The sequence below is a fragment of the Psammomys obesus genome, unplaced genomic scaffold, assembly GCF_907164565.1.
Source record: "Psammomys obesus unplaced genomic scaffold, mPsaObe1.curated_primary_1811, whole genome shotgun sequence".
Lineage (NCBI taxonomy): Eukaryota > Metazoa > Chordata > Mammalia > Rodentia > Muridae > Psammomys > Psammomys obesus.
The window spans coordinates 3,839,578-3,858,955 of record NW_026590701.1 but is presented as its reverse complement, the minus strand read 5'-3'; the positions used below and the strand labels follow the sequence as shown (position 1 = coordinate 3,858,955).

Here is a 19,378-nt window from a genome sequence, read left to right as displayed (position 1 = left end):
TTAACTGATGTAGAATTATAAATTTCCATTTGGGGAAAATAACACATGGAGGTGATTATACAAAATCAAGTGGCTGCTAACCACTCACCTACCTTTTTTTTTATTCAAGAGCCACATTTCATAACATGACTTCCAAACCCATAAGTGCTAATATTTTTTACTTCAACAGTGCATTTCTCAACAGAAACCAAGTGTGCAGCAATAGGCAAAAGTCATATGTTTTTTACCCAGGCTGAGTCTGTAAATATATAAGGAGCTCAAGGCAATTTACAAAATGTTATATCATTTTTTCAAATAAAAAGCAATTTTCTAAACAATTCAGTGTATTCCTCAGCAGTTTTTCCCTGTTTACTGACCTTGTTCTAGTTTATCTAGTGACGAGAAGATAAAAAAAAAAAACAGCTTGAAGTTACCAAAGAGTTTGTCTTCTGTATATGCATGTATATTTGACCCTTGTGGTAGTTGCCAATGGTCTGAAACTAAAAAGACAAGCACTGCTATTTTAGTTAATAGAGGCAGAAGGAAGTATCACTATAAGCGAAATATTTAATAAAAAATATACATATGTTGTAGTATTTTGGTTTAATTTGCATTCAAAATAAGATTCCCATCTCAAATAGTTAATGATATGATTCTAAACTAGGCTATCCATAAACTTTTGGTCCAAGACAGCATTCTGGGACAAAGATATTTCCGCAGTTAAGACCATATGCTCCTCCTCCCAGCAATCCTGTCAGACTGACCCCAGTGGCCTGTAACTGGTTCCTGGGGAAATCAAATTCTCTACTCTCTGTGGGTGCCTGCACTCACCTGATCATACCTATACACAAATGCAGACACAGAATTGAAAATAACTCTTTAAAAAGGCAGTATTCTAAAACAAAAAGGAAATACTTTAATATGTATTTGATTTTTTAAGTTTATTCTAAGAAATTTCTATAAAATAAACCTTTATAATAATCTGATGCTTTTGAACAAAAATAAATTCTGCAAGTTTTAACTTTAAGTGTATAAAGATGGCTTGGCAAAACAGCCTCACATGAACAAGGTTTTGCTTTTTATTTTCAAGTTTTTACTGGAAACCCCTTAGAATTTAATAACAAAAATAAAGGCTAAAAGAATCCTATGACAGCGGAAATAAAGAGAAACCACCATGATATAGAGGGCAAAACCATCAGTGCACTGACTTTTTTAAGGTTTTCTCCTGGTGGAGTTCCTGTCCCTTCCAGATCTATCTCCCATCTCCCTTAAGACTCAGAGGAGGAGGTCCTCCCCTATCTGTGGGAGGAGATAAGGGAGAGAGGGTAGGATTGGGAGGGAATAAGGGAGCAGGATACAGCTGGGATACAAAGTTAATAAACTGTAGCTAATATTAAGAAAAATAAAAATAAATAAATAAAAAGACTCCCTGTGCTCTGCCCAAAGTCTGACTGTGAGTCTCCGCATCTGCTTTGATCCCCTGCTAGGTGGAGCCTTTCAGAGGACATCTATGGTAGTCTCCGGTCCTGTTCCTTCCCTTCTACCACTTCCAATCTCTATTGTATTTTCCCTTCTGAACAAAAATTAAGCATCTTCCCTAGGGTCCTCCTTGTTATTTAGCTTCTTTAGGTCTGTGGATTTTAGTATGTTTATCCTTTATAATATGGATAATAATGGCTTATAAATGAGTAAATACCATGTGTGTCTTCCTGGGTCTGGGTTACCTCACTCAGGATGATCTTTTCTAGTTCCATCCATTTGCCTGCATATTTCATGATTTCTTTGTTTTTAATAGCCGAGTAGTATTCCATTGTGTAAATGTACCACAGTGTCTTTATCCATTCTTCGGTTGAGGGACATCTCGGCTGTTTCCAATTTCTGGCCATTACAAATAAAGCTGCTATGCACATAGATGAGCAAATGTCCTTGTGGTATGGTGGAGCATCTTTTGGGTATATGTCCAGCAGTGGTACAGCTGGGTCTTGAGACATGGCTATTCCTAGTTTTTTGAGAAAGTGCCAGATCGATTTCCAAGTACAAGTTTTCACTCCCACCAGCAATTGAAGAGTATTCCCACATCCTTACCTTGAGTTTTTGTCACTTGAGTTTTTGATCTTAGCTATTCTGACAGATGTAAGATGGAATCTCAGAGTCGTTTTGATTTTTATTTCCCCAACGGCTAATGACTCTGAACATTTCTTTAAGTGCTTCTTGGCCATTTGAGATTCCTCTGTGGAGAATTTTCTGTTTAGTTTTATACTCCATTTTTTTAGATTGGGTTATTTGTTTTGTTGGTGTTTAATTTCTTGAGTTCTTTATATATTTTGGAATATTAACCCTCTGCTTGATGAAGAGTTGGTGAAGATCTTAAAACTGGGCCCTAAGGGGCCTGCAAAGACTGATACACCAACCAAGGACCATGTATGGAGAGGACCCAGACCCCCTCCTCAGATGTAGCCCATAGGCAGCTCCATCTCCATGTGGGTTCCCTAGTAAGGGGTGCAGGGGCTGTTTCTGACATGGACTCTTATGCCTGCTCTCTGATCACTTCCCCGTAGTGGGACAGCCTAGCCATATCACAGAGAAAGAAGCAGTCCTGATGAAACTTGATAGACTAGGGTCAGATGATAGGGGAGAAGGGTTCCCTCTTTCTGTGGACTAGGGAAGGGAGATAAGGGAGAAGAGGGAAGGAGAGTGGGACCAGGAGACAAGGAAAGGGAATATAATTAGGATATAAAGTGAATACATTATAAAAAAATTTAAAAATGTAAAGATTTATTTATTTATTTTTATGCATATGAATGCTCTATATGCATGTACACCTGCATGACAGAAGAGGGCATCAGATTCCATTATAGATGGTTGTGAACCACCCTGTGCCTGCTGGTAATCGAAATCAGGACCTCTGAAAAAGCAGACAGTGCTCTTAGCCCCTGAGGATAGGGATCTGAACACAAGGCTTACAAGGCAGCCTTTGTCTAGAAACCATCTAGGAAATCTAGTCTAGAACAGCTGCACACCCTGCTTGGGTAGCCAGGGACTACCACTGAAGCTTTCAAAGCCCCAAGCATGGACTGAAGAGACAGCTCAGTGGTTAAGTGTTCCCACTGCCCTTTCAGAAGACCAGAGTTCAGTTCCCAGCATCCATGTCGGATACCTCACAACTACATGTAACTCTGGACCCGAGAGACCTGACACCTCTGGCCTCCACAGTCTGTGCAAATACCCACACACAGACAAATACAGCAAAAAGAAACAATATTTCCTACATCTTTGCTGTGCGCTGTGTCATTCAGGGCAGAAATGCTTAGAAATAAATCTAATTAAACTCTGGTTGTCACTTACATCAAATCAGGTCTGCCTGTAATGTAGCTAGATTTTGTAAAGCCTGACAGTGGTATATTAAGGCTACAAAAGAAGTGCTGGTCTTAGCCTTACACAGTCAAAGGAATATAAGGCTTTTCACACTCAGAATAATGGAAGGAAGTTTCCCACTTGGCTTGTGACTGATGGTGCACAGTAGGGAATACATTTATGGAGGAGGCGTTCACTCCCTATTGCCACCAGCAAGCTGGCAAACACAAATTCATGACAGACATATGGAGGGCATGATCCTCAGAAGAGGACGCCAACACACCTTTTGCAAGGCCCTTCTTTCAGGACCCTTTATTATTTCGTAAAGTCTGCTCAGGGTCAGGGCACCATTCAAGAACAATCCATTTCACTGATTTGCACTGGCAGCCCAGAGGCTGTATTTCTATTACCCTGAAGCACAATGAGAAGTACAAAGCCTGACCATAAGCGTACTCCAGAACACTCCTGGACCAACAACCTAACTATCTCACACAGAGTGTCTTCAGATCAAAGTCCATGGCATCTGGCATTTTAAAGATGGATGAGGATTAACTACCCTACAGTTCTGAGGTTTTGTTGTTATGATCACTGTGAAATGGCAGCATACGCCAAATCAATTCTACTGCACGTACATGAGTTACTGAAACCCAAACCAAGCCAAACAAACGTCCTACTAACAACAATAGTAGTGTAGTAGGCAACCATCTCTCTCCAAGACACTGATATCCTAAACGGAGCCTATTCCTAAGGCTTCTAACACCAAGTAATAGTGCTGATGGTCTGGGCTGGAGGTGTCTGCCACTCAGCATCCTTCTCAGGTTTGCCTTCAAAGTCACTAGATTCCAAGGGACCACTAACCTGGTGTGAATTCCAAATGAAACAAGGTTTCTGTACTACAAATAGTTGAAACTTACATATCACAGCACACTACTAAAGCTAACATACTTTTTAAGTCAATTTCAAGCAATGTAATTGAAAAATTAGTGGAAGCCTATGCATGCACACATGTGCACACACTCGCGCAAACACCAACTGATAATCCTATAGCCTCTGTACAAGGCTGTCGTTCCAGCTACTGATCAAGCCCTGAGGGTCAGAAGGAGGCAAGTTTTTACCCACGAGATGTATAATTTTAGGTAACTGATTTGGCTTTTCTGGCCTTTTGTTAAAATTGGGATAAATGACCAGAGCAGAGGTCTGCTCTGAGAACTGGAAATGACAAACATGAAGAAGCTGAGCTCCAGTCTGCACAGACAAAATGCAGGTTTCGTTCCTGGAGACTCTCTCCGATTGACCACTGTACCAGGAGAACTGCCAACTCAAGGTCCTCTGCCACTCCATGGAATTTTCCAGAGGAGGCCCTGGAACTCTGTCAACTATGAGCCAATGCTCCAGAGACAAGCTCTTCTCAACCCTCCCAGGCAGCCATCATGGAGTTGCTCATAGTTCACACAAGGCACACTCAGCAAATTACAAAACAGAACTTCCTAGGCCTCCCCTTCTGCTCGCTGTTTCTCCATTATTGAATGGGAGGCAATCCTGCTGATGAAATTCAAGAAGAGTACAATGTTGCCAGCACCCCCTCCCCCCTGCCATCCAGTGCCATTACTATGACACTAAGAGACATACTTTGCCAACTGTAATGGGCTCGGATCTGATCCCAGAGCTGAGGAGGCAGTTTCCTGGAAATCCAGGTTAGCCTAATCAAGAAACCCTGAGTCCCCTGGAGAGATCTGGTCTCAAAAAAATAAGACAAAACACCAAAGTGTGAGCCAGCAACACGGCTCTGAAGGTAATGGTGCTTGCTTGCCAAGCCTGACAGCCAGAATTCCATCTCCAGAACTCCCGGCAAGTAAAACATGTGAGACATCATGAGTACCTGAAGTTCCAGCTTAGTTCTGCTTATGACCATGCTTTCACACCAAACACTGCTCATGGTCAAGTGGTCTTTATACTCGGTTCCACTATGCTGAAGGCCATGGTAGAGTAAGCCACCTCTAATCATTAGAACTCCTTTGGCCATCAATGGTGTTAGCTGAACTTTCTACAGGAGGAGTGATGAGCAGTCCTTTCTAGCATGCTAAGAACCAAAGCCACCTTAGCATCTCAGGATTTATGGAAACTGGTAAACAGATTTCTCCTACTGTAAGCTGAGGAGTCTCCTGTCCTACCCCAATGATCTGAGTTCTGTATCAAAGAAGTTGCTTAGGCATCTCCCAGTTCCTCCTAGGCTCCTGTGCCAGATGTCCCAGATCCCTGATAGGCCGCCCTCGGTTAAGCATGGTCCTAACACCCTGAAGCTCTGAGAAGAATGCAGCCACTTGGAGTAAAAATAAGAACTGTGGCATCACCCAAGAATCTTTCCAGGACTCGGGGACTCAAGTTTATAGCTATTCTCTTTTCCTTTTTTTTTTTTTTTTAAGTTTTTTGTCGCCCCTTACCTTCCCCTACCTATCCATTTTTGTGTTTTCTTATTTTTAAAACTTTCAAGGCCAATTTGTTTCCCAGTCTTGGTTATACGTCTTTTTACTGGATAGTGGTCAATTTAGCAGGGCACCTTCCTGGAGGAAAACTATCTATCCTTCTTCTAGATGTTAACAATTGCCAATCACTACAAAGCTTGGGATGAGATTCTATGCCCAATTCCTCTCTTTACTGAATTTGGTAAGGCTTAGGTTTGGTCTGGTGTATGTTATCGAAGCTGAAATAAATTCATATTTGTAGCTGTTCTCCTTGTAGTCATCCACCACCTCAGACTCTTACAGTCTTTTTATCTACTCTTCTGAAATGCTCCCTGAGCCATCTGAGGGGTTTGTGGTACCTTTGAGGCTGAGCATTCTACAAGCTCTTATTTTCTGAACCTTTCCTCCAATCAAAAATAAGTTGGTTACTGCCATGATGTTGATGTCATTATTGAACCAATAGGCATGGATTTTCCAGGCCGGTCATTATTATAACATGAAGAGCTCATATATGTCTGTATTTATTTGGCTGTGTGAGTATATGTCATATGTGTCCCTAGAAGCAGGAAGAGGATCTCCATAGAGCTGGAGCTAACAGGTAGTTATAAGCAATACAATGTGGGTACTATAGTATCTTGGATCCTCTGGAAGAGTAGAAAGTATTAGACCCTGGAGCCAAATCTCCAGCCAAAACATATGTTTGTTTGTTTGTTTGTTTGTTTGTTTGTTTGTTTGTTTTTCATTGTTCAGGAGACGGAGATGATTCACCGAAGCATGAATGCTCACAGAGGCCAACGATGTCAAATCCCCATACATTTGGAGTTACAGCCAGTATTAAGCCACCCAATGTGGGTGCTGGGAACAGAACCTGGGCCTTACCTAGCAAATGCTCTTAACTTCCAGCCTTCCATTGACAGTAACCTCTGTAGTTAAAAGGGGTAACTGATAAGACACTGAGAAACATTTCCCTCAACAAACATTTCATCTGTGATAGATTACCTAGTTCATCCAGTTAAAATCTCCAGAACTTAACTCAAATTAGAAGTAGAACTTGTCTCTCTGGTTATGAATACCCATTTAAAACAAAGAGAATCATTCAAAATAACCCCCATTGTTATACCATTAATATAACTGATTAAACTACTTCTAAAAAGGCTTTAACTTTTTGCTATGTCCAAAACTGATAGTGTAACGTAATGGGTTATTTTTAATTATTAATTGAAACTATTTGGATACATGAGTAAGTCTGAAATGTATACAAATGTGAAATTTGGCTGAATAAATTTTAAGCCAAATAAAAATCATGACAGGCTGTAGTGATGACTCAGCAGTTGAAAGCACTTGTGTTCCTGAAGATGACTCGGGTTTGGTTCTCAGCATCCATCTAGAGGCTTACAACTCTGTAAGTAAGTTCAGAGAGTCTTCTGATCTCTGTGGGTCCCGGGATACTTGTTATACACATACAGACCCTGAGGTACATATTTATATACAAAAAATAAATGTTTTAAATATATATTACTTTAGGATAACTTGAACCATTTTTAAAAAATTAAAAAACAAACCAATTTAATGATATATAATTTTCATGTTGAACAACTTTGTATTTTTTTAAGTACAACTACTGTTCTTTTTTAAAACACCTCAAACATGACTTTGATGACATTCAGAGACCTTCTAACCTGTTGTTGTTTCTCTCTGTTGTTTCACACAGGGTACCTAATCCAGACAGATTATGAAATCTATATGCAGCTGAAAATGACTCTGAACTTCTTTTCCTTCAGCCTTCACCTCCTGCTGTGCTGAGACTATAGGCTTGAAAGCAACCATGTCTGGCTCATGTCACAATGTTGAAGAAGTAAAACTGATGCTTTAAAGGATTTACCAATAAACTTGCTTAGGAATAATAAGTTACACAAAGTAGAATCAGCCAGAGGAGCACTGAATGCCTGGAAGATGGGCAGTGTCCTGAGCAGACACATCAAAAGCAGGAAAGAAAGAAAACCCTGTATCCGATCGTACTTCAAGATTGCTGAAAAAGTTTCTGCTAACGTTTACTCACAAAGATTGACCTCCAAACAGTACACACATAACAAAAGGAGACAACAACCAGACCTTAGGTCCATCCCTATGTCAAAGAACATGGCTCAAGGAAGCAGTACAGAATCACCTTAACTCATGGCATGTCATTAAATGCCCTGTGCTTTTATTTAGGAAAACATAAATCACAGGTAGACAAGAAAAACCTAGATGACAACTATTTGAAAAGAAAAACATTTCCACCTTCTGATATCTTCTTCTTTTTCTTTCTTCAGAAACTTAAAGCTTTTTTTCAAACAGGTCTTTCACTTGCTTGGATAGAGTCACACCAAGATACTTTATGCTATTTGTGGCTATCCTGAGGGGTATCGGTTCCCTAATTTCTTTCTCAGTGCTTTTGTCTTTTGTATACAGGAGGGCTATTGATTTTTTTTGAGTGAATTTTTTATCCAGCCACTTTGCTGAAGGTGTTTATCAGCTATAGGAGTTTTCTGGCAGAATGTTTGGTGTCACTCATTTATACTATCATATCATCATATAATATAGGATAAACATACTAAAATCTGTACACCTAAAGAAGCTAAGCAAGAAGGAGGACCCTGGATGAGATAATCAATCCTCACTCAGAAAGGCAAATAGGATAGACATCGGAAGAGGGAGAAAAGAGGGAACAGGACAGGGGCATACCACAGAGGGTCTCTGAAAGATTCTACCCAGCAGGATATCAAAGCAGATGCTGAGACTCATAGCCAATCTTTGGGCAGAGTGCAGGGAATCTTATAAAAGAAGGGGGAGATAAAAAGACCTGGAGGGGACAGGAGCTCCACAAGGAGAACAAGAGAACCAAAAAGCCCAGGGGTCTTTGCAGAGAGCAATACTCCAACCAAGGACCATGCATGGAGATAACCTAGAACCCCTGCTCAGGTGTAACCTATGGCAGCTCAGTCTCCAATTGGGTTCCCTAGTAAAGGGAACAGGGACATGAACTCAAAATCTGGCTCTTTGACCACCTCCCCCTAGGGTGGGGAGAATATGTAGCCTTGACAGGCCACAGAAGAAGACAATGCGGCCAGTCCTTATGAGACCTGATAGGCTAGGGTCAGATGGAAGGGGAGGAGGACCTCCCTTATCAGTGGACTAGGGGAGAGACATAGGAGGAGAAGAGGGAGAGAGTGTGGGACTGGGAGGAAACAAGGGAGGGGGCTACAGCTGGGACACAAAGTGAGTAAATTGTAATAAATAACAAACAAATAAATAATTTTAAAAAGAAAAGAAAAACATTGGTGTACTTAGGAAATAATTCTGGCCACATCTTTGCTGTGTAAATTTCCCATCTGTCCAAGTGGCCAAATTTGCAGTCTCCTGTATCAGTTTAAATTGTTCAGTGTGACCTGGGTCCAGGACCTAGAAAAGATTTAAGGATGACAGTGTGTGTGGAATGCATAAGCTGAAGGTATTTATACGTTAGTAAAATCTACTCTCAGCAAGCTCCTCTTTGGACATTAGCCGGAGCCCACATGCATTATACTAAAGAGCTTCTCCAATATTAATCTCTAAATGTGCCGAGTGATTGCTAACTGGGAAAGCATATTACTTCTGTAACAACTGTTTACTTACAGGGGGAAAAAGGGTTGAAATATTCCCAGATGACTATTAATTTTTTTCCTTAAATTGAGTTTTGACACCTACTATTTCTGTGATTTTTTTTTCCTGAAGTTTCCACTGTCAAGGTGTGTCATACATTGCCACATCCCTCCAATGTTTAGTTTAGAAAATTAAAAGAACACAATAGGAGCATTACATTGATAGATGAAAAAAAAAGAAAAAAAATGTGCTGTGAACCAAGCCATGATCATATCAAATCTACAGTATAGGAGTGTTTTATACAGTTAAACAAAGAGGAATTTTAAAGAAAGGAATAACATATTGCTTAGCTAAGCAATTTGGGGCTTTACAGACACACCTAGTTTTATAATTTCCAAGTGCTAACAGCCTTTGGGGAGTTCTGCCCCCATTTTATGTGCAGGAAGCCTCAAGCTTGAAAGGAAACCTAAGTAACAACTACAAAAAGACAAGATGGGCAGGAATTGCTGCAGTTCCGATTTGCACGCCCTGGGCTTGTGCATTACAACTGCAACAGCAAGAGATTCCTCCCTACATTTTTAACAGCAACACTAAAAAATGGAGCCAAAGCAAAATGAAACATTGAGCCAGATAGCATGGCTCTATAATGATAAAAAGAGATAAATATCTAATGGGTTATCATTGACACTAAAATAATATATGTAAATGATAATAACAATTGATGTGGATTACATGGCACTACAACAGTTAAGAGGTGAGTAGCTAGTGGGCCATTCCAGTGAGAGAGAACTAGAAACTAAAAAGAGTAATATCCAAACACAAAAAGAACTCACATATTTCGGTAACAAGAAAATAACCAATAAAAATTAAAGTGTAGGCAAAAGAGAACATGTAGAAGATCTATAAATACATGAAAAGTTTACTCTCTAGTCATCAGGGGTGTGTAAACTCACACTATATCACTGCAGACCTGTTTAGAACTGCTACCATCAAAAAGATACGATAAACAAGTGTTGGTAAGAATATGGAGACGGAGCCCTACATCCATTCTTGGTGGGACATAAATCAGCAAAGCAACCATGAAAAGTGTATAAAAGTTCATAAAGGAATACAAATAAAAAAACAAACAAAACGAAATAAAACACCATCCCAGGTATATATCAAAAGAAAATGAAACCAGTGTGTCAAAGAGTGATCTGCACTCTCCTATTTATTTTAGTATTTTTCACAGTAAGCAAAATATAGAATCAATCTGAGTCCACTGACTACTGAATGATTAAAAATATAAAAAAGAAATTCTCTCTCTCTCTCTCTCTCTCTCTCTCTCTCTCTCCACACACACACACAGAGAGAGAGAGAGAGAGAGAGAGAGAGAGAAATAGAGTGCAGGAAGGAATACCATTCATTTCTATAAGGAAATCACACAATTTTGAAGCAATATGCATGAACCTGGAGGATGTGAGTTAAGTGAAAAAAGCCAGGTACAGAAAAGCGAAAGCTGCATCATCATGCTCGTATGCTGAATTATTACAAAGTTTAATTCACAGAAGCAGGAAGCAGAGTAGTAGTGGTAGCTAGAACTGAGGATGTAAAGGAATGAGTAGAAAATAATCAAAGAGAACAAAGTTTCCATTCACTAGAATAAGTTAATTATGAAGATCTACTACAATTATCAGTTATGGTATTCCTGAAAATTACTGAAGATAGGTGTTAAACCTTGTCACCAAAAAGTTAACTATACGAGTATATGGACAGGTTAATTAGCTTAATTCAATCATTTCATGATATGTGAAGTGTTCAAAATGACAGTAAATACTATTATAGCATATATAATATATAACATACAACTATTATAGTAAATTTTCATAGATTTATAGCTCTTCTATATGTTCTCTTTTACCTACACTTTAATTTTTATTGGTTATTTTCCTATTACTGAAATACGTGAGCTTGGAAATTAACTTGACGAAGCTGGTTGAGAAGGGAAACCCTGCAGGATCAGCTCTACTGCACGGAACTCAGCTTAGAAATGTGTTTCGAACTGAGATCCATCAAAATATCAAATGTTTATTTAACAAATGATACAAAACCAGTGATTTAGACTGGTTCTAATGAAGGCAAAAGTGAGCATCACATGTGAATTCTGCTTAAGAAGCCATTAAATATCTGGAAGGGGAAAAAATGGCTCAGAGGACAGAGCGTTTATTAGACAAGCACAGGATGCAGAGCTCAGGCTCCCAGAACCCACTGAGAGGCAGGCATGGTAGCTTGCCTCTGTAACTTCAGCGCTCCTCTGGAGGATTCCCAGCCCGTGGCCAGCTGCTCTGATGAGCATGACGGACTGAAAAAGTTGGATTTCTAAGCACACATCATGGCCCACATGCCTCAGCATTCACTGCACACATATGCACACACACACAGCTATAAATGTTTTCAAATGCCAGTCACCCTAAGTCGTGGTAGTTACCTGCTCAGAGAGTATAATACTTGGAGAATGAAGAAATGGCAACTCCTCAATGTTTCGTTTCTCAGGTCTTTGGTATTTAACATGGTCTGTTTATTTCTACCTTTTTAAATGCCCTCATTCTCACTTCCCCACTGTCCATCCCCAGCCTTGACTGTCTGAGGGCATCATGAAAAGCAAGGTCAATATTGTCTCACAAAGCCTAAATGGGTGCCAATTCCTAAGCAAAACTTATGTTACCAAACCAAGTTTGACAATAAGAAATTTACATCATCCAATTAAGCAATCTTGTTGCCCTTTAAACTCAGCAAATGCGGGTTCAGAAAAATGATCAAAATAAAGTTTAAGATAATTGTACACCAAAGCAAGATGCAGTGGTCACTATCCTTCAACTAGTGGGACCAGTGAGGGATACATGTATATGTGCCTGTGCATGTGCGTGTGTGTGTGTGTGTGTGTGTGTACATATACATATATAAAACACATATGGAACTTCATTTCTTTCCAAAATAAGTCAGAAACAGTTTCAGTTAATCTTGCATGTGCCTTTTTTGTGGACAAGATAACACTTTCTGCAGAGCCTCACATTATCAGAAACGCAATTTGTCAAGCACATTCCTACTTTTCACTAACATCTTCATTATCACATTCATTCTTCTCAACCACTTTGTGAAACGCATGAAAAAGTGGCCACTGACAATTAAGGAGAGAAGCACTTGGAAATTCTTGAAATTGTGCCTAAACACAAGCAGTAAATTCAACAAATTCCTCGTAAGTCAGGGCCTTAGTCAGAACAGATGCCAATGTACCAGGAACCGGTACATTTTTTCTCTTTTTTCACCAAAATAAGTTGAACAAAATTCCCAAATGATTGAGTATTTTAAAAATCTAAGCAGTGTATTTGCCAACACGGCTAAGCTGCTCTATCAACTGTCTGGCTTCAACCAAACAACATTTTGCAACTTTGGGAGAAACTTCTAAACAGGAAACTATACATCTGGACAGGTTTAATTGTTTCTGAAGATGCAGTGTATTTGTATCATTTTAAACCTTTCTAGATATCCAACTTACATGGCATTCTACAATTACGTATGGCCCACATCATTCAAGAGATTGTTTACTTAGTTATTTGGTTTTGTTTGGTTTTTTTTTTTGTTGTTGTTTTTTTTTTTTTTTTAATGTGAGACCAGTAAAGTAAGAAACAGCATAATGTGGGTTTTCTGTTGCCAAGTAACTTCAAGTCGTCATTCATTATTAGGTTTTAATGATACAAAAATATTTGTTTGCCAATATCAGGAAAATACCTATGAAATTTTCACATATCTTTATACATGAAAAATACTTTGTCTATAAGTGAGCCAACTGTCCTTAGTTTATATGTCCTATCATTAGAAGAAAAAAGGCCATGCCATCAGGCCCAACTTGTTGTAAATTGTGCCAACTCCCTGCACCCTTCAAAATGGTTCAAGACAATAAAAGCCCATTTTTAAAACTGCACTATAGAATAATTTCTGGCCAAATTGAAGGGAAGTAACAGCCTCCTACACTTTTGCTTCTAGTCAGGCTTATTGTTCACATGAACCAAGCTGTTCCCAACATATTAAAAACAAACATAAAAAAACACATTATCAACCCTATGTTAAGTCTGTATTTTATCTGCTTCAAATGCAGTTTGAGTTCAACCATGCTAAGTGGATTAACGCACAAACTTCTTGCTTTTTGCTTACCTGCAAATACATTTGATTTTTTTGTGTTTGTTTGTTAGCTTGGATGTACAGTGAAAATACACTAGAGTCTTTGAGAAATTGTGAAAGGATAAGACTGGACCACTCATTGCAAGCACTCTAATATGTCCCCTGTGATGGACATGGATGATAGGACTGACACCCACACACATTATTAACACTGAATGTTACTTACACATTTCTCTCACCAGCGAGACAATAGTGTGTAATGAGAACTTCAGGTGATGAACAACACCATCAATTGCACATCTGTTTGCCAGCCAGTGATTTTAACGCTTTATACATGTTACCTTCACACGCAAAGTAATGTCAGAGAGCTTACAACAGTATTTTCATAGACGTACACACATTCATATAGTTGAATCAGTTCATTTAAAATCATGCACAAAATTATTTTTGAAACTTATATGTAATAATCTTAGGGCAAAAGTAATAATGATGGGCAAAATAATAATCTTCCTTAACAGTCACACAGACTGACCAGAGTCTTAGAATTTCTAACGCTTTGATGAAGCACTGTGACCAAAAGCAACCTGGGAGGAAAGAGTTGGTTCAGCCTGGACTTCTACATCACAGTCCATCAGCAAAGGAAGTCAGGACGGGAACTCAAGCAGGGCAGGAACCTGGAGGCAGGAGCTGATGCAGAGGCTTGCTTCTGGCTGGCTCCTCGTGATATTTGCAGACGCCAGGACCAGCTTCTCAGGGATGGCACCACTCACAATAGGCATCAATCACTCCAGCATCAACCAATCAAGAAACGCACTACACCCTTGCCTCCAGCCCTGTCTTATGGAGGCACTTTTCTCAACTGAGAGTCCTTCTTCCTAGGTGACTCCAGCCTGTGTCAAGAAACTCAGTGTAACTAGACAGCAAGCTGCCATTAAGTATAGAACTGCAGGGGAAGTGTTAAACTTTTCTAATCTAATCTATGCAGCCACCACCACCCTACACAGTACAATTATGTTCTTTCAAATTTATCCTGAACTTAAACTTCATGGCCTTCAATAATCCGTGTACTGTCCAAATCTTCCCACCACAAAGTCTGTAAAGCTTACTGTTCTCCGTGTCATAAGACTATCCGTTCTGTGAAATCTGTGACACAATTTGCACCTGTAAGAAAAGGTTAACATATCTCTGTAGTAACACAGAGACACCAAGCCGAGTGGCTGCTTTGTGTTGTGAGACAGAGTATCAGGATATAATGAACCCTACGCCTTGAAGTCCACACTATAAAGAATGACACAATATTTCAGGAAGCTGGGCCTAGAAAACCAGCCCTTCATATACGCTTCAAAAGCATGTGTGAGTTCACTGCACACATGTAGGCATAACAACCACAGCGCACACTGGCTGAGAGCCCTAATCCAAAATCTTCTAACTAAAACTTTTGAGCACCGACATGATGTCAAGGAGAAAGTTCCACCTGTTCCATGCAACTACTACCTGTAAAAATGAGTTCGTGAAATACTAAAAGTATAAATAAAATATAATTTAATTATATATTTAAGCATGGGTCTACTCCTATTTCTTTAGGCATGTTATAAATATTACAACATCCAGAAGAACCCAAAGTCCCACAGTCCTCTGCTCCTAAGAATTTTGTATAAAGGATCCTTCACCTGTACAGGGCATTTATGACACAATATACTATATAACCCCCAATGGAATCCTATTAGGCTACTAAGCTTGAAAATAAGTTCAAATTTGAAATTCATGATAATGTTACTTAACAATTGCCTAGTAAAATGTCAAATTCTACACTTGATCAATAACTCAGAAATTAGTAGTATACATTATGTCCAAAAATAAAATTAGAACAAAAATATACACCAAAAAAATCATTAATTTTATTACCTACACACCCTGGGGTGATCCACCAGCTTTCTCAATCTGTGTAAAAGTGGAGTAGCTAAAATTAACTATAAGGGTTAAAAAGGGCACAGCAACTGTTAAGAAAACAATATACAATTAAGAAAGTAAAACAATGGCAAGAAAAGTAATACAACTACCAAACCAAGGCACTAGCCTTGTTACTCTGGTAGCTGTTTTCCACTTAAAAGCTCACTCTTTAATTTCAGTGTTAAGATTAAGTTTAGGTTAGGTGTCTTATAGTTGGTATTGTGCTAAGTAAGGATGCTCAAGAGCAAAGCCCCAGCTGTCTTTTTAAAAACATAAAACCTGAACTAACAGGGAGTCACGTAATCGTATGGTATATCATGTACTCAATGTGTTTCAAATGTATGTGTGCATCAGTGTGTTCATGCATGCTAAGGTAGGTATGTAATCTGCAGGATCCCAAACTATGTCATCCTCTAAGATGCTGTACATTGCTTCATGACAATTCCTTCTCATCCTGTGAATTCAACATTTATTTGATGGGAAAAGGCACAGGGTTTCAAAGTGAAAATAGAAGTCATACACACTGACTGATTAAAGAACACGTCTTTATATATGAGCAACCCCCAATGCTATGTACATGTGGAGTAAAAACATTAAATAAATCAACATTGTAAGGCCTTAACTCTGATTCTGAAAAGGACAGTTAATAACATCTTGTATATTCATACACTTTTCCATGAAAAGAAAAAGATCATCTCAGATTAAACAACCAGATAAAAAATTATTAGTGACTTTTATAACTCAGAAAATAATTGAACATAACACCTTAAAAGTATTTCTGTAGAATTATCATTTAATTTCTTCAAGTATGAAATACCTGCTATTTTCTGGACCTGCCAATTGAGGGAAAACTATACTGTTAAGTTCTACACAACAATAATAACTTCAAGCCAAGTTTCTCAGGCAAAGCAGCTCTCCTATTTAGCCCTGTCCACCTCAGGTACTCATTGCACAGAGAAGGTCCCATGAATATTATTGTTGAAATCAACTGAATTGTCAGCAAATACGTCTAACAAGTTAAGCTGGGAACATCCATGTTAGTATTCAGGGGCTCTTGAGCAAAGACTAGACAAAAAGCTTCCTAATACTGAAGTAATAAATGGTAAGAGCTATGAAAATCAAGAGCATCTTCTATTGAAAAGCATAAATGCTAAATTATAAATGACCTGAAACCCTGCTACACCAAACACCCATTTTAATATTAATATTCTCTGATTCATCATTCTTCCTTTCTTTCTGTCTCTCTCTGTCTCTCTCTGTCTCTGTCTCTCTTTCTCTCTCATCATCCTTCCTCACAGTTAATGTCTTCATAAAGTGTAAGAGAAAACATGAAACAAAGGACAAAAGGCCCCTCCCACTTCCTTACCTCTAAGCTGCCCTCCTGCTGTCACACAGCACAGAGTCTCAGAATCTTCTTTCTGCCTGGGCAAATAACATATCCCAAAATAGATATAGAAGATATCTATCTACCTGTGCTTCATTTATTATCTGAATAACAGATAGGTGACCAGTGTATGATTGATACAGATAGGTGGAAGGATTACAGATGATGATAAAAATACAGATAATAGATGGGTTATTGATATTTAGTAAATCGATGATAGAATAATCGATGATGTCTAGACCCATGACCTAGCATATTTTACTTATAAAATTCTGGATATACATAATACTAAAATTCACATTTTAAAATCTCTCATCTTGCCATTAAAAAAAAAAAATGGCAATCCCAGGAAAACTTTTCAAACTTTTCTTTTGGTGAAAACCGATAAAATGAGCACAACAAAGGAATTCGCCTTAGACAGTGCCAGTGGGCCTGGTGCTGTTCTCCTGGAGCATTCCTCCAGCTCTCCCCAAGCCTTAGCTCAGATCTAAGTAGCTCCTCACTGTTTTCCAGTTTTCTTTCTGCCATAACACATTTGCCATTCTCATACGTGCTCCACACAGGCAGCATGGACTTCAGACACGGCTGGCACGGCTCTCTCTTTTGAGAAGATTACTGAGTGTTTTACCTGTAAATTCGTAATCTACTGGAGGCTTCGCCTGAGTGGACTTTCCCTATATGTCCTCCTGAGGATGCTCCAGCCTGCTGCATCCAGTGCGCGCTCTCGCCTACACCTCTCCGTGGCTCCTGAGAACACTCAACAGGTAGCAACACCCTGAGTCCACCGAAATTCACCCTCTAGCCAAGACCCTAACCCAAACCTCCTGGACCATGCTTCTTCTTCAAAACAAAGTTTGTCCGTATGAACCTAACCCAACTGGGATATTCTATCACTATGTCATCCTCTTCAGAATTTACTGTTAAATGTTTACAGAATCCAATGGGCTTTGTGAAAATTTTCCCTCCATGTGTTGTGTAAGCCTGTGTGCCAGTGCTCTTTAATTAGCTAATCCATATCATAACAGAAATAAAGGCTATATAGTGAGACAGTCAGTGCTTAGAATCTTGTTTATTCACAGCCTAGATGAAGAGAGGGGACTGGACGCAGTACCATCGTTAGACTTCAAGGAACAGTCCAATTACAAAACACAAACTATCACTCCCTTTAATTAAGAAAACTTGAGGCACTCGCTGTTACTTGGGTCTGGCCTCTAGAATTTTCACTTCCTGCTCCCAGAAGCTCTTCCCCAGGACCCCTGCGCTCAGCACCACTCTTTACACCGCTCAAAAGTTTAGCACACTTTGTTCCAAACAGCTTACGGAAATCTGCTCTGGACTGATTAGCAGGTGAGAAGTCGCCGGTCAGCCCTCCAGAGCAGAAATTCAGCACCTTTAGCTGGCTCCTCTCTCCTCCCCCAGAACCCTCGCGGTTCACATTGTGAAGGGTGGCGCCCGCCCTGCGCCCTGCCCCCTTCCATCCCATCGCCTTTCTCCACGAAGCATCCTTCTGCATGGCTACGGAGATGGCTTAAATTCTAAAGTACGCCGGAAACAGTGATGGGTGGCCTAGCCCAGCTGTATGGGCCTTTCCCCAGCAAGTCTTTGGTGGCAGAGTCCCACAGCCGCAAACTTCAGAGCAGAGCAACCACAGAGCCTCACTACTCCAGTCTACAGAAAACTAAGCCAGAAAGGCTGTAAATTTCAGGTTTTATAGTTGGAAACTGTTTCTAAGCTCACGCCGAGGTGACACTCCATCCAGGGGGGACTTGGGTAGTAGCAGTGCCCAGTTGTTTTCACAGCCGGCCTACTCAATCACCCTTTCTTAAAAGCAGTACTGGTTTTTGAAAAACTGGCAGGTGAGAAAGTCCTGGTACCCGGGTCTCACCCTGAACTCCTCAGCATCGATTCAGAAGAGGATGGAGTGGAAGGGAGCGGTGCTGAAAATGAGCTGGGCTGTCCCAAGAGAACTCCGGCGCTGGAAAACAGATCTGGCACCAGGTAGGCTCTGGTCCAGAGGAAGGAGTCGGGACAGCCAGGAAGCCTGAAGCATATGCCGGAGCACGAGGAGAAAAGTGCAAGATTCCTGAACTGTCACCGGAGGAAAAGAGGTAAAGGGGGTGCGGAGGCAGACATCCCAGGGAAGAAGGGCTGGGGCTCAGTCCCGGGAGGAGTGCGCGGCAGGCAGAGCAGTGCCCGGGATGAGGGCATGCAGCCAGGCTGCGCGGCGCGGGCGAGGCCGGCTGCAAAGTTGGCGGGCCCGGGGCACCTTACCTTCTGGTCCACGATGGAGCAAGCCATCTCGCGGACGTGCGCCAGGCTGTAGTCGCCGGACGAGTCCTGCAGGAGCAGCACTGGCTCGCGGCTCAGGCCGATCTGCAGATGGAACGAGATGCCCCCCGCCGGGGCCGCCCCGGGCGCCGGGAAGGGCGCGGGCCCGGAGCCCGGGACCAGCGCGGCGGCGGCGGCCACG

At 40.5% G+C, this 19,378-nt stretch overlaps 1 protein-coding gene across 1 annotated transcript in view; it reads right to left on the bottom strand.

Annotated features, from left to right (window-relative positions):
- Positions 1–19,377, bottom strand: part of Prkd1 (protein kinase D1) — a gene marked incomplete at its 5' end in the record, with an annotated part of 352,974 nt that extends 333,597 nt beyond the window's left edge. The window contains one exon of the mRNA XM_055608587.1: positions 19,180–19,377. Coding sequence (XP_055464562.1) covers positions 19,180–19,377 — 198 coding nt within the window. The remainder of the gene's footprint in view (positions 1–19,179) is intronic.
- Between the last annotated feature and the right edge of the window lies 1 nt (position 19,378).